Below are 15,142 nucleotides of genomic sequence, written 5' to 3'. Positions count from 1 at the left end.
TGGGGAATCCAAGCCTCCTCACCTGAGTCTCAGTTGGAGTTGACTTCCCCACCCCCCAATTCCCAGGCCCCTTACCTGTACAGATGGTCCTTGTCCCCTGAGGCTCCTGAAGACTGCCCAGACGCCATCTACAGAGAGGACACATGTATGGGATGGTAGATCTGTATCTTGCCTCACTCAGGCCCAGAGTCCCCTAGCCTGGGCCAAGACAGGCCTCAGTGGTTGTCCCAGTCCACAGCAACTGATCTCACCTGTGGCTGGTGGCCATAGGACAGGGGAGATGTGAGGGGCTCTGGGGGCTGCTCTTTTGGAGCTCCTGACCTTGGCATGTGTGAGGTGGTGGTCTCCAGGTCAGAGAGCAGAGCATCTGAAAGGAGAGGCCATCAGAGTGAGAAGTTGAGAGGTCAAAGTAAGGGCAGAGACAAAGAGGGCCTTAAGTGATCAGAAGATAGTACTTCCAAGTGGGCAGTATTTGAGGGCGGAAGGCAGCATTAAGAGCAGAGGTCAAGAATCAGAAGGAGACACAAGGCCAAACCAAGGCAGAGAAGTGGAAGAACAGCAAGGAAAATTTATGACCAGAACATCCCAAATGACTCATCCTGGGCATCACGTACAAACCCACCCGCCTGATTTTTTTTATTTTCCGAATCTTCCCTAATGCAGTCAAAATTGGCTCTTCCCTGGAGCCAAGTTTGGCTCCACCCCAAATTGCTCAATTGGCTAGATGCCTGGAACCCAGCTTCCTGATTGGGTGCTCTTTTGCCAAGCCCGCTAATTTCTCCCCCGACCTGAACAGGCCCACTCAGCTCCGGCCCACCTCCAGACCCATGGGGAACCACCTTATGCACCTCACTGGTGAGTCTGCAGGGACCTGCTTTCTGATTGGCTTATTCTCTGCAGTATCAGTGCCCGTTACCCCTACTGAGCAGCACCCCTTACAGGATGCTGGAACCCTTTCTGTCCCACAGTTGGAGGGCACAGACTTCCAGCCCCAGTTCCAACAGACAGGGAGGACAAGATGCCTGCGCCCTCCTTTCTGCCCAGAAAGAACCACCGCCCATCCCCAGATCCGGATCTTTTGAACCCTTTCCCTTCCAGAACTTAGAAGACCCTGTCCCTTTACTCTTCATCTCTGAGCACCGTAGTGGAAACTTTAACCTCTCCCCGCCATCTACCTATCCCTACCAAACTTAAGGACCCCTTAACTCTTTCCTTCCTGAAACCCCAGGGCAGACCGGTTTCCTTCTCCAGGACTTGATATCATTGCCTCCCTTCCGGTCTACTTTCCCAGTCCCCAGACCCAGGACCTCTTTAACCCCTCCCATCCCAGAGCCCCTGAGCCCAGGCGCCCACGGCCACCATACCTCCCTGCCCATCCGTCTGCAGCCTGTGAAGGAGGAGTGGAGCGAGGCAAGAAGGGAGGGAGTGCCAGCCTGGGAAAGGCAGGAAGGGAGAGGCAGGAAGGGGGACGTGGAGTCTGAAAGGAGGCGCGGGCAGAAACAGAAGCAAGAAGACAGGAGGCAGGAATGGTGAGATGCAGGAGGAGAGTGTGAGGGGGCTCCAGTATGGGGAAGCAGGTCCAGAGGATGGTGAGGGGCTGGGGACAGCCGGGACCCAGCCCCACTCACCCAGGTCCTCCATGGCGGGGTGCAGACAGACCACGCTGGGTGAGCAGGGCGGGGGCCGTGTCCGGTGGAAGGGGGGACGTCCGGGAGCTGGAGGCCCAGCCCGTGACCATGTAAGGAAGCGGGACCCGTTGGGATGGCGCTGGAGGGAAAGGTGGGGGGAGTCGGGGGCAACAAACAGGAGAAGCGCGGGTGGGGGCGTGTAAGGGAAGGAGGGCCCAGGCCACGCAGGCCCAGCCCGACTGCTTGCAGAGAGGCTGCCACACCCCAGCCTTGGCCTCAGCAGCAGGGAGCCCCAGGCGGCCACGGCCAGAGTCAGAGAAGTGGCTCTCAGAGCAGCCTGGGATGCTCCGTGCAGAGAGACGAGAGAGACGCTCAGACACAGACTGAGACACCCAAACGGAACCTCCTAAGCTAGCACCCCGCCTCCCTCCCAGGCTTGCTTCAGACAGAATTTGGAGGCTGGGGACGGGAATGATGTTCTTAGTATCAGCCAGATCGCAGGTTCAGGGACCTTCCCTTAGAGACCCTAACAAACAACAACATAGACACAGAGATCCCAATGGGCACAGGTACTAGGTACGAATAAATCTCTGAGAGAGACGAACACAGTGAGCCCTTCCACAGACTCAGAACCAGGACCTTCTCTCCGAGACTTGGAAACAGACACAGTTAAACTGAAACCCAGGTACAAGCCCCATGCAGACTAAGAAAACACTGCCAGGCAGCCAGACCCCAAGCAGCCCAGACTTGTTCCAGATGGAGCCCCTTCCTGAGGTGTTGCTGGGCACAGAGAAGACAGCAAGCAAGACAGGCCTCCACCAGCCGCCAAGGAGTCAGAGGCTTCCCTGGACTGAGACCCTGAAAAGTCAGGGCGGAAATGAGACGACAGGCTATAGACAGGTCTGGACAGACACAGCAGTGCTGCAGCCACTGAACCATGGTGTCCACCCAGACCTGAGTCCAACCATGAGCACTTCAGCCTTAAGGACTAGCGGGCCACAGGAGCCCATGTGCCGGCCCACAGGCCACGATGTAAGGCGTTTACTGCCATTTACAAGGCACATTCCATCTGCTGCCGGAACTGTGTACAAAGCATCATGTAAACTAGTTCATGTAAAACGGTTTGCGTTGGGTAGAGTATTAAATATTTGACATAGACTTTAATTTATATGTGAAAATTTTAAATTAAAATGTAAATTTCCTTACAGCACACGTTTTTTGGATGTGGAAATGAGGTATACAATGTTCTGTTGTAAACAGTGGGTCAAGGGCCAGCTGAGTGGCGTGTTGGTTAAGAGCTGGCTTGGGACGCCAGCTCTGAGCAGCAGGGCCCCGGTTCAGATCCCACATGAGGGCCAGTGATACTGCGCCCTATACAGCTAAGATGGTGAACAACAGCTAGACCTGGAGCTGGGCTGCCATGACTCGCCGGCAACAGCGTAGGCTGCAGCCCTTGCTGCAGTGGGCTGCCATAAGCTACCATGTGTGGCCGGCAGCCAGTGTGAGCGGCCGGCAGCCGGTGTGAGCTGCCAAGAGCCGATCTGCCTCACCCGGGAAGAGCGCAATGATAATACCAACATGGGCCAGTGAAGCGACGTCCTCCACAACTAGACTGAACAACAAAAGGACAGCAACTTGTCTGTTCCCCTTCCCCCGATTCCCCAGTGCTGTTCCCCTCCCCCAATTCCCCAATAAAATCTTTAAAAAAACAAACGAACAAAAAAACCCAGTGGGTCAAGTGATTAGTGTACGGCCCTTGTTTTAAGGTTGTCATTCAGAAAAATATGTAAGAATCACAGTGCCATCTGTGGTTCCCAGTTATGTATACTTGCTGATACTATCTCTTGTGTTATAGACCGTTGAGCTGAGATCCTTACAAGATTTTATCTAATTTGGTATTTTTCCTGTAAGGCAATAACCCATGTTAATTAAACTGAAGGAAAAAAAACAAAACTAGAGGCCAATCAGAATGACCTGGGGGGCTTCTTAGAAATACTGATGCCCTGGGCACCCTCCCCCTCCGTCCAATTCAACCAGAAGGGGCTCAGGCATCAGTATTTTAACAGATCTTTCCAAAGTGCTCTGGTGGTCCTAATGCACAGCCTAATAATAAAGAGACCTGGACACAGGGAGTAGTGTCAACCTTAGCTCCACAGAGGCCACTGGCAGACCCAGTCCAGCCCGTCTCCTCAGTCAGGCTGCCACCTGAGTGGTCAGTGACCTGGGAGCCAGGTGACAGAGACCCTGCCTTGGAGACAAAGCCACAGGAGCCCCTCCCTCACCTCAGTGCCAGCCCAGGGCTTTGGCTTTCTGGGCATGACCAAAAGAAGGTGTCAGGGACTCTAGGAACACAGGTCTTCCTTCAGACAAACAGCAGGACACTTGGCCCAAGAGATGAAAACAAACCCAGAGACTGAAGGCCCAAGATGGGTGATGGACACTTATAAACCAGTAATGTCCAGGCCTGGGGCATCCATTGCCACACTCAGCTTTCCCCCAGCACAGCCCTCTGGGACTCCACTGAGGGTGTGAGGCCAGTTGAGTGACTGTCTGAGCAATGAAGTCATGTAAGCAGGAGGAAGGCTTCCCTTGGGGCCCAAAACCACATCCTAGGGAGAGGCCTGGGGACTCCACCCTATGCCAGGACTCCAGGAACCACTGCGTGTCACTCCTGAAACTCCTCCATGCCAGGGTGTCCTGCACTGAGACACACAGGCCTGGACAAGACCCTCCTTGGTGGGTGAGGGGTAAGGAGTCTCCCATGGGAAAGTAAACAGAGACAACACACAGTAGGGGATCTACTTCCAAAGTTTTAATCCCAATTCCGGAAGGCTGGGCCAGGCCTGGGGCCCTGGGCTCTTCTCCATCTCGGGGACCCCATGCCAGACCACGGCTTGGCTTTCGCTCCTGAGTCATCAGCCCGTCATCCTGGGGTCTAGTGCCACCCTTTCTTCAGTCCTCGGTGGTGACTTCTGCTGAGCCTCCTCCCCCAGCCACTCTGAGGGAAGCCTCCTTCACAGCCATCTCATCCTCGGGTCCCCTTCGAGGGGTTATCAACAGTCTAGGCTGGGACCCCTAGCCCCCAACTCACCCCCCATCACCACAGTCAGTAAAGCCTCAGTCAGGGGACCTGTCTCCTCACCTGCTGCCTCCACAAGCCCCACCAGGGCCAGGGCCCGCTTCCGTGGACACCGCTCTGGCCCCAGCGTCCAGCGGGCACAGTGGGCAGCCAGCCGGGGTCGGCCCAGGCGGAACACCTGACCCACGGACTCTGGGCCACCCTGAGGTCCCAGGTGGATGTGGCCCACGGCCTCTTCCAGCTCCTCCTCCAGCCCAGGCAGCAGGAATCGGCCAGCAGCCTCCAGGGCCTCCTCAGCCTCGGAGCCCAGCAGGGGCTGGCCTGGCGGGGGGATGGGCCCCAGGGATGCCCCACAGCCCCGGCAGCCATGCAAGTGGTGCAAGATAGGCCAGGCTGCGCTGGGTGACAGGCCTCGGAGTGGGACCAGGTCCATATGGGCTTCAGCAAAGCTGCCAGCTAGCAGGGCCCGGAAGAATGGGGAGGCAGTCGATGAGGCAGCTCGTTGGGCAGGGAGTTGCAGGCCGGAGTCAAGCAGGAAATGCAGGTCAGGGGCTGGGGTGGGCGCTGGGCCCAGCAGAGGCTCATAGAGACAAGGGGAGGGCACCTCTCGGTCCCCAGGGACTGCACGTGGGAGGGCTGGGGTTGCAGTGGGAGACGCCAGGCCTTGGAGGCAGAACAGGGAGTCCGCAGCGAAGAAGAGGAAAAGCGGGTGTGGGGCTGGCCGCGTCAGTGCTGCGAGGAGGACACGGAGGCCACCCTGGTCCAGAAGTAGCCGGCGCCACAGAGACGGCTTCCTTTGGGGAGAAAGAGAATGCTTCAAAAGGTGGGAAAGAGTGGGACGGGGGGGAACAGCAGCCCTACTCCCAAACCCGGCAAAGTGCTCAAGGCCTCACCGGCAGATGAAAGGCAGGGTCAATGCACAGGCTACGCGGTCCTCGGGGCTCCCAGAGAGCAGCAGGTGAGTGAGGGCCCCCACTCCGAAGGGTGACTCAGCCTGCACTGTCAGGTTCTGCAGCAGCATCTCACCTGCAGGGACAGGCAGACCGGGTCAGGCTGGGAGCTGCTGCCCAAGACAGCTGGGCTGGGCTGGGCAAGATGGGCCTTGGCCCCGAAAGTGAGGAGGGAAGAACCTCAGGGCACAGGAAAGGGGGGACGGTTCACAGGCCCTGGCGGGATGGGGCCAGATGCTAGGAACTGGGGGTTGAGGGCAAGAACAAGAAGTGAGAGGGAAGCTCAGGGAGAGTCAGGGGGTGGGGTCTGGAGGACCATGGTGCCTAAGCCTCGGTTCACAAGTAAGTGTACCCAGTGGGGAGCAGTCAGGACTTCAGAACCTACACTGGGTAAGGAAATGCAGGCAGGCACAATTCTAAGTTGTTGGGGCTAAGCCTGATTTAGGGGTATCTGAACCCCAAGGCTTGGGCAGAGGATGGAGCAGATCTCTGCGTGCTGGGGCGATGGAGCAGAATGGAGCCCTTTCTTCCCAATTTCTGGCTGCTGGGGTCGTTTGGATGGGGGGCGGGGCGGGTAGTGACACGGGTGAGTGGTAAGGCGCGGTTCTGGGCTCTGGGGGGGCGGGCAGAAGGGGAGGATGGGCAGAGGTGCAGGGACACACCCAGCTCCCGATGCTGGCTGTGGCGACTGAGGGGCCGGGCACGCAGCGTGGGCCAGTCGTCCGGGGCTACACCAAGCACCAGCCAGGCGCGCAGCAGCGCAGCCCCGTAGCTGCGCACGAAGGCCTCCAGGCAGGCAGGGTTACAGGTGAGGCGCGCCAGGATACGCAGTGCGCGGGGGCTCGGAGGGCCAGGCGCGCCCGTCACATAGGCCAGCAGGCCGCACAGGGCCGGGCCGGTCACCAGCGCCCCGCTAGGGTCTGGAGCCTGGGAGAAGCGTGACAACAGCAGCAGCGCTGGCCCCTCGCGGCCCCACGGCTCCTCAAGGGCGGCTGGGCTGCGGCCTAGCGAGCGCAGGGCTCGAGGTGTCCGCAGCAAGGCTGGGCCAGGGGCGGGGCTGGTCGGCTCCGCTGCCGGCGGAGGCAGCGGGCAGCACTCCGGAAACCTGTCGGGAGAGATGTCTCCCGGGCCTGCGACGTAGCCCTCAGATATCAGCCACGACCTGCAGAGGGGAGGAGGGGAGGCTGAATGCAGGGCCAAGGTGAGGGGGCAGAGCCACAGGAGGTGACAGAGCCCTGGGAGAGAAGGTGGTGGTCGCAGGGAAGATGGGGGAGAGAGCGGGGGAAACCCCAACTCATTCAGCAATTACTGAGGCCGATTATGTGCCAAGCCCCATTTCTGGTGCTGGGGAGCAGCAAAGAACAAAACCAAACTTCCTCTCCTCCTAGAGTTCATATTCTTGTGAGACCACGAAATAAATAAGGAAACCACAGGTGTCAGTGTGGAGCCATGCATCTGGAGAAAAATAAAGGGAAGAGAAAAAAGCCGGGGGAGGGAAGCGCTGGCATTTTCAATGTGGGGGTGATGGTAGCCCCACCAAGAAGAGAAGAATTAAGACAGGAAGAAGAGTGCTCTGGCCAGGAGACAGTGACCAAGGAGGCCCTGAGACGACTCACCTGTCAACGGTCAGAAACTAGTTAGGAGGCTCATGAGCAAGAGCGTAGAAGACGCCAGGGAAGCACCAGCTGGGGAAGTCAGAGCCTCACAGACGGCTGACTTTTACTGGATGTGTGTAGTGCCAGGTAAGGGGCAAAGGACCCTTGTTTCATCTTCACAACAACTCCACAGGGTAAGTGCGTATTATTACCCTCCATTACATACAGGAATCAGAGGCCCAGTGAAGCTAACTTTTCCCTGAAACCTCAGCCTATAGAGTCACACCATCATACTCACTGCACACACCACCTCCGGTGAGGCTGTCGGGGCCCAGAGGTCAGGGTGCTGGGTGGAGCCAAGGTCAAAGATGGACACAGGGGAGAGGAGGTTTGTGTGAAGGGAACTAGAAGGTGGTCATGTCCAGGAAAGCAAGAATCAGGAGTCAGAGTCCAGAAAAGTCTTACCAAGACTGAATCGGGGAGAGGGCAGTGATGAGAGCCAGAACAGACACAGCCCCATCCCAAAGCCTCAGGTAGGGACTCACCTGAGGCTTTGGAAGCTTCCAGCTTCCACTCGCTCAGGTGTCCGCTCCTCAGGGAAGTCCCAGGAAGCAGCTTCTCTTCCTTCTTCTTCCTCATCGCCAGCCTCACCACACAGCTGCCCAGCCAAGAGCGGTACCAGTCCCAGAGCCTGGAGCCTGCCCAGGGCACCTGTGTCATAGAGGAAGCCCACTAGGGCGGCCACGACACGAGGGTGCCAGGTGCTGGCGCGAGGGTCCCGCAGCAGGCCCATCAGCAGCTCCAAACCACCAGCATCCCGCAGCCGGGCCCGGTTGATGGCCTCCCGGCACAGCAGGCACACAGCCCGCACCAGGGGCTGTTGGGAGGCTGGGCTGGCCCCACTGGGGCTGCGGCGCCGCTGGAGCTCCCCCAGCAGCACCTCCACACCACCAGCATTGCCCAGTGCAGGCCGTACCAGGCCCTGGGCACACAGGTTGGCGAGGATCAGGATGGTTGCCTCACGTACTGCCTTTTTAGGGTGGGAGGCCAGGCTGACCAGTGGGCTGAGTCCACCACCCAAACTCAGCTGCTCGGCACAGGCCCGGGAGCAGCCTCGACTCAGCTCCAGGAGGGCACGGACCAGGGCCAAGGTCAGCGCGGGGTCCGGGACAGTAGCCAGAAGCTCAGCCAGTGGGCGCACCGCTCCCTGCTGTGCCAGGGCCAGGCGGTGCTGGGGGGAGTCTGCCAGGTTGCGGATTGCGCGAACCACACTCTGCCGGCACTGTGAGTCCTGGCAGGCCGTCAGGCTCTCCACGAGCAAGGGGACAGCGCCTGGGTGGGGGTAGGGAGGACAAACAGTGGGCGATGGCACATACTCAAGCTCCTCTCCCACCCCAGCCCCAGCGAGCTGCCCTGCGCAGCCTGCTCACCAGCGGAATGGATGGCCCTGCAGCTCTCGGGTTCCATGGCTAAGTTGCCCAGAGCACGGGCTGTTCGGTTCTGGATGCTGTCGGTCTTCACACACTGAAGAATAGTCACTGCAAGAGAGTGTGGCCTCTTAGGATTCTACCCCTTCTTGTCCTTCTCATTAATCCCCTCAAACATGAGGCTGAGAGGGTCAGGGAAGGACTCAGAAGGAGCTAACACTCGCTGAGTGTGGAAGGTTAAACAGGTAGATATTGACCAGAGGATGATGGAGTGAGCTGTTACTGGGCATTTCAGGTTGGGAGCAGCCTTTGCAAAAGCCCAGAGGTGAGACCAGTGTATGCTCTGACCTCAGGGAGGGCCTCAAATGCCAGGCTGAGCAATCAGGGCTTGAATTTGAGGCACTGGAGCCACGTGGTGCTTTAAGGATGGGGGTGACATGATAGAATCTGAGAGCCAGGGGAGAACGGATTATAGGGGGAAAGAATGAGGCAGGGGGAGCCGTATGGCTGCTGTCCAGGTGAGAAAGCACAGTGACTTGGCTCAGGTCATCTACTATCAGCCCAGCACCTGGGGACAGGTCTCTGGGCATGTGAAGGTAGAGGGACAGAGTGGATGGATTCGGGAGATATTTAAAACACAGAGAATAATGACTGAATGATAGGGGTGATAGACTAATAACTAAATCTATAATTTACTGAGGACTTAATGTGCCAGGTCTACTTTCAAACACTTTTTGGTTCAAATGAATTTTATGCAAATTTAAAATATATTAACGTTTCGTTTTATCCAAAAATTTAAGATTTTGTCAAAACTGGCATAATTTCAGGCAGGCTTTGTGTAAACTGTGTTCACAACGTTGCCTCTAGGGGGCGCCAATTTAGCTAAGAGAACAGAAAAGCTTGCAGTCTTTTGTTAGGATTTATGCTTACTGTAATTTACTAACTCAAAGTACCCAGTTCATGCTTAGAGTATCTGCACTCTATGTTTGTATTTTTTCTTTTTTTAAAATTAAATTTATTGGGGTGACAATGGTTAGTATAATTACATAGGTTTCAGGTGTATAATTCTGTAGTACTTAATCTATGCATCACATTGTGCGTTCACCACCCAGAGTCAGTTCTCCTTCCATCACCATATATATATTTGTATTTCATTTTCTTTTAACTCCAATTTTGCGACGTCGCTATTAATATCCCACTTTACAGCAAGAAACCCTAGCCTCGGAGGGGTTTACCTCTCTGCAGTGGACTTTCTGGACCACTAGCCTTCTGACTCTAGCTAATCAAACAGGAACCCTGCATAGGGCCAGACATTCAGGGGACATTGTCTGCTACGACCCTCACAAATGGAGGGTAAAATAAGTCACCAAATAGCCTCTCCAGCCCAGATGTGAGGAGGTAACGGACAACCAATCCCCAGGCAATGGCTATAATTATCTGATCTGCGAGTGCTCGGGTGTAATCTATAAAGAGCTGCAATCTAACGGGGCGTGAAGGCTTGAGAGGTGGGGGCGCTACGCCGTCATCAAGCACGTTCTTCAGGATACAACACAAAGAACTCAAGACAGCGCCCAGGCCCAGACAAGGAGGGGGTGTGCGTGGAATCCTTCTCGGAAGTGAGGGCGGAGCACTTACCCAAAGGGAGAATGCCTCCGAGTCTGCGCACTTCCGCCCGGCACGCCCCTTCTGTACAGCAGTTGGCTAGTATGCTAAGCGCCAAGTCCAGGGTCTTGCGCAGGCGCGCTGGCGGTGAGGACGTCGACAAGGACGCAACGGAGGGGGTGGAGCCCGATGAGGGGGTGGGGCCAGCAGAAGCCGCAGACTCGACCGACGAGGGGGCGGAGCCAGGGCCAGCCTCGGACGGGGCGGGACCCGCTGCAGACGCTCGCCGTAGCAGCGCGAGGAGTGGGAGGAGCCCGCCGCGTGCCCGGAAGCGCTCGATTCCCCCCGCTGCCTTGACGTGGCGCGTGCGGAGGGCTAAGAGTGCACGGCCCAAGGGTGTCTCGTTGGTAGCTGTGTCCTTTACCCCACCTAGACCCTCCCCGGCCGCCGCCGTGAGCTGCGCGAGGCAGAATGAGAGCGAGTCCGTGGGGGTTGGTTTCCCAGCCGCCATCTTGGCTCAGGCCTAAGGCTCCGCCCCCTTCTCGCCGCTGATCCAAGGGAGAGGAACTGGAAGAGAGGGACGTAGCCAGGCTCCCCTCTATGACGCTTTTTAAATAGCGCCGCCGCAGTTATTAAGCAAGTCGGAAGTTGTAGTTCTTGATCCCAGTACTCTGATTCTTGCACAGTCGCAGAAAGCACTTCGAGGGACGTGGTCGTCTAATCGTTGCTTGAACCCAGGAGGCGCGTGCGATGCATGCTGGGATATGTAGTCCACGCCAAGCTTAATCTGGTTTAGGATGGATTGGACCCGGAGGGGGTCGGTACCTCTGGAGATCCGAAACACGCGACTATGGAGTCTCAATATCCTGCTGCACCAGGTGACTTGACTAGCCCGCCCCTAGGGTGTTCTGGGCAGCGACTGCCTTTTCCTTTAGGCTCGCTTGGCCGCCCCCAGCGGTGGCGGGGCACCGAAATGCGCGCTGACGTACGAACCCCGAGCCAGGTCAAAAGTAGCCTGACAGCGGCTGCAGATGGGGAGTTCTGGACCGGCCAGATGAATGAGGGGGTTAAGTCTACTGAAACCATTCGCTGTCACTTCCTAGAGCGGCATGGGCTGCTGGACATTTCCATTTCCATCCACACTCTGTAGGTCAGGCTCTGGATCTGGCGAGATAGAAGCCCATAACTCAGGACCAACTGTCCTGCAATCCCTAAAGCCTTTGGGTGCCAGAAGTGTGGACTGACCAGTCACCACCAAAGCAGCCATGCTGGGGACAGGTCCTACTGCTTTCCGGAGTGTGGCAAAAGCTTCCGACGTAGCTCAGATCGGGTTAAGCGCCAATGGGTACACGCTGGCGAGAAGCCATACCCTACTCTGAGCGTGACTGTTGCTTCAGCCTCAGCTCCAACTTCAACACCATTGCTCCCACTCAGGCCTCCTGCCTCACAAGTGCCCAGAGTATGAGGAGGCTTTTGACTGCAGCTCAGACCTGATTAAACACCAACAGGGCTTCTCACCCTATACCTGTGCTAAGTGTAGTAAGACTTCCAGCGTTAGCTCCAACCTGCGCACCAGCGCACGCACACAGGCAAAAAGCCCTACCGCTGTGCCTAGTGCAGTGACAGCTTCAGGCGCAGCTCTTATCTGCCCAAGCACCGGCGTTCACACTGTGAGCGTGGCAAGAACTTCACCACCAGTTGACTGCCTACAGCACCAGCACACCCACAATGGAGTGTGACCATGGCTTTAGTGGGCAAACCCATTTACTGAGCATTAGTACATTCACTTGGATGAATGACTTATGCCCGTCTAGAGTGTGGCAAAACCTTCTGCTACAGCTCCAAGCTCCTTAAACACCAAAGCTCACACATGGATGAGAAGCCCTACACGTGCCCCAATTGTAGCAAGCATTTGTAGACAGTTCAAATCTGCTGCAGCACCAACACACATGGACAAGAAACCTTATGCTGGCGAGTGTGGCAAGAGCTTCAGCCAGAGCTCCCACCTACTCTTCCACCAGTTGGCCTCCAACAGTGAGAAGTCCTATGTCTGCCTGCAGTATGGCCAGACCTTTGCCCACAATTCTAACCTGAGCCAGCACCCGCAGACACAACAGGGTGGCAGCCCCTGCCAATATACCTGGCTTTGGGAGATCCAAGATGGTGGAGTAAATACACGCTGTGCTTGCTTCATCCAGTGAACACATTAAAATTACAGAACAATCAACTTGGGGAACCATCTGAAGTCTAGCTGAACAGAAGTTTTATAACTAAGGATATAAAGAAGAAGCCACGTCGAGACTGGTAGGTGGGGCAGAGACTCGAAATGGGCTGGTCCCACACCCACGTGTGGTGGTTGAAAATTGGGAATAATATCAGGGCCACAGAGTTTCCCCTCAGAGGAGTGAGGACCCCAGCTGCACACCAGGTTCCCCAGCCCCAGAGTACTGGTGCCAGGTAGAGGAGTCCTCACAACATCTGGCTGTGAAAAACAGTGGGAATTCTGATCATCCAGGTGGGTCAGAAGGCAGTGGGAAACCCAGATATCCTCTTAAAGGGACCATGCAGGCATCACCCTGGGCTCTGGTGGAGGGATGATGACTCATGGGGCGTCAGAGACATATGGGGAGAGACTGAATTGCATAACTTTAGGGTAAGAACTGGAGAGACAGTTGCCATTTCCCTGTGTGGGGCCTTCCTTTTTGTGCAGCCAGCAGGTGAGCACCGTCTTTCCTGTGTGGAAACCTCCCCCACACCCATGGCCAAATTTGAATCTGAATTGGTCTGGTAAGTCAACAGAACCTGGAAGAGGCAAGGAAAGATTTTCACCTAGAGCCTCCAGAGGGAGTATATGCCTGCCAACGCCTTGATTTCAGACTTCTGACCTCCAGAACTGTGAGATCATAAAGTTCTGTTTTTGTTTTTTGTTTTTTTTAAGATTTTATTGGGGATTTGTGGGAGGGGAACAGCGTTGGAGAATCGGGGAAGGTGAACAGACAAGTTGCTGTCCTTTTGCTCTTCAGTCTAGTTGTGGAGGACGTCGCTTCACTGGCCCATGTTGGTATTATCATTGCGCTCTTCACGGGTAAGGCAGATCGGTCGCAGGCCACTGGACGGTCGCTCATGGGGGCTCTTGGCAGCTCACACTGACTGCCGGCTGCTCACGCTGGCTGCTAGCCACTCACAGTAACTTTACGGCAGCCCACTGCAGCCTCACTGCAGCCCAGCTCCAGGTTGAGCTGTTGTTCACCATCTTAGCTGTAGAGGGCGCAGCGTCACTGGCCCTAATGTGAGATCTGAACTGGGCCCTGCTGCTCAGAGCTGGCATCCCAAGCCAACTCTTAACCAACACGCCCCTAGGCTGGCCCAAAGTTCTGTTTGTTTGTTTTTTTTGTTTTTTTTTTTTCTTTCTTTCTTTCTAGCTGAGCCATCCTGCTACCTGTTGGCAGCTCAGCGGCTGCTCAGCTTGGGCCAGAACTCAAACCACTGTTGCTCAGAGCTTGCACTCTTGAGCGAGCTCCTAACCAACTGAGCCACTCAGCCGGCCCCAAAGTTCTGTTGTTTTAAGTCACCCAGTATACAGTGATTTATTTCAGCAGCCCTAGGAAACTAATCTACCTCCCAAAGCCCTGAACTTCCTGCTAAGCTGGGAATTCTCTGGTTCTCCTGCCTTTCCTGTCATGTTGCTCAGCTGTAGGTTGGATCCCCTTCCTGGAGGGTGAAGAGGCAGGAGGAATGGGACACAAGTAGCAGCTTCCAGCGTCTAGTATCCTTTTCAGGAAGTGGGGTATTGTGTAGGTAGCGACGAGGGACAGAGTTATTGTCAACTTTTCAAAGAGCCAAACAGAACATATACTTTTCCTTACACACACCCAATAAGTGTGGTTTGGCCTGAGGTAACCACTGTCACCCCATTAACTTGATGTAACTCCTGCTCAAAGCAAAAAAACTTAGCCAGGCCACCCTCTCAACTGGCCAAGGAATCTCCACCCTGGGGAAGCAGATGTCACAGAATCACAGGATTTTAGAGCTGGAAGGAAACTCAGAGTCTTGGGAAGTTTCACACTGGAACAATTGATGACTATTGTTCCTACAGCCACTGTACTGGTTATCTATTGCTGCATAACAGACTCCCCCAAAATTAGCAGTGTAAAACAACAAATATCTATTATCTCACACAATTTCTGAGAGTCAGAAATCCAGGAGCAGCTCAGCTGGTGATTGTGGCTCAGGGTCTCTCATGAAAGTGTAGTCAAGTTATTACCCAAGGCTGCAGCCATCTGAAGGCTTGACTGGAACTCAGAGATCCACCACCAACATGACTGTTGTCAGAAAGCATCAGTTTCTCATTGGCTGTTGGATGAAGGCCTCAGTACCTCACCATATGGGAGTGAGTGATCTTGGGGGGTGGGAGGGTAGCAGAGAAGGAGAGAAGCTATAGTGTCTTTTTAAAACACAGCTTAATTGAGATATAATTCACATACCATACACTACACTTCACCATTTCAAGTGTACAATTCAATGGCTTTTGGTATATTCACAGAATTGTGCAACCATCACCACAATCAAGTTTAGAAAATTTGTATTACCACCAAAAAACCCCCACACCCTTTAGCTATAACCCCTATATTTGTCTGCTCAGGCTGCCATAACAAAATACCATAGACTGAGTGGCCTAAACCACAGACATTTATTTCTCACCATTATGGAGCCTGGGAAGTCCAAGATCAAGGTGCTGGCCAATTGAGTTCCTGGTGAGAGCTTTCTTCCTGGCTTGCAGACAGCCACCTTCTTGCTGTATCTTTATATGGCAAAGGAGAGAGAGAGAGAGAGAGAGAGAGAGAGAGAGGAGAGAGAGAGA

At 55.3% G+C, this 15,142-nt stretch overlaps 1 protein-coding gene and 1 long non-coding RNA gene across 4 annotated transcripts; one reads left to right on the top strand and one right to left on the bottom strand.

Annotated features, from left to right (window-relative positions):
* Window positions 1-6: 6 nt before the first annotated feature.
* On the bottom strand, window positions 7-12,551 carry ARMC5 (armadillo repeat containing 5). Of its 3 annotated transcripts, XM_019633818.1 has the most exons (8): window positions 10,315-12,551; window positions 8,683-8,790; window positions 7,798-8,584; window positions 6,320-6,819; window positions 5,601-5,733; window positions 4,771-5,501; window positions 252-367; window positions 7-128 (listed from the first exon to the last, which is right to left on the bottom strand). In XM_019633818.1, the coding sequence occupies exons 1-8, from the start codon at window positions 10,790-10,792 to the stop codon at window positions 72-74; spliced, it is 2,910 nt and encodes a 969-aa protein (XP_019489363.1). In that variant the 5' UTR covers window positions 10,793-12,551; the 3' UTR covers window positions 7-71. The 3 variants fall into 3 exon arrangements, with proteins under 3 accessions (XP_019489363.1, XP_019489365.1, XP_019489364.1); XM_019633820.1 differs by lacking the exons at window positions 7-128; window positions 252-367 and adding an exon at window positions 4,426-4,668; XM_019633819.1 differs by lacking the exons at window positions 7-128; window positions 252-367 and having other exon boundaries at window positions 4,426-5,501.
* Window positions 275-2,835, top strand: LOC109377468 (uncharacterized). The gene is made up of 2 exons (XR_002122877.1): window positions 275-855; window positions 2,253-2,835. It is a non-coding gene; the product is annotated as an uncharacterized LOC109377468 (long non-coding RNA).
* Window positions 12,552-15,142: the final 2,591 nt, after the last annotated feature.

Source organism: Hipposideros armiger, unplaced genomic scaffold (genome assembly GCF_001890085.2).
Source record: "Hipposideros armiger isolate ML-2016 unplaced genomic scaffold, ASM189008v1 scaffold_1413, whole genome shotgun sequence".
NCBI lineage: Eukaryota > Metazoa > Chordata > Mammalia > Chiroptera > Hipposideridae > Hipposideros > Hipposideros armiger.
The sequence above is the reverse complement of the archived record's forward strand: the minus strand, read 5'-3'. Positions and strand labels throughout refer to the sequence as shown.

Coding starts and splice junctions, on each gene's coding strand:
- ARMC5 (XM_019633818.1), bottom strand. CDS start 10,792: ATGGCGGCTGGGAAACCAACCCCCACGGACTCGCTCTCATTCTGCCTC. Junction 6,820..7,797: donor GGAAGCTTCCAAAGCCTCAG/GTGAGTCCCTAC, acceptor TCCCCTCTGCAG/GTCGTGGCTGATATCTGAGG. Junction 5,734..6,319: donor CAGCCAGCATCGGGAGCTGG/GTGTGTCCCTGC, acceptor CTGTCCCTGCAG/GTGAGATGCTGCTGCAGAAC.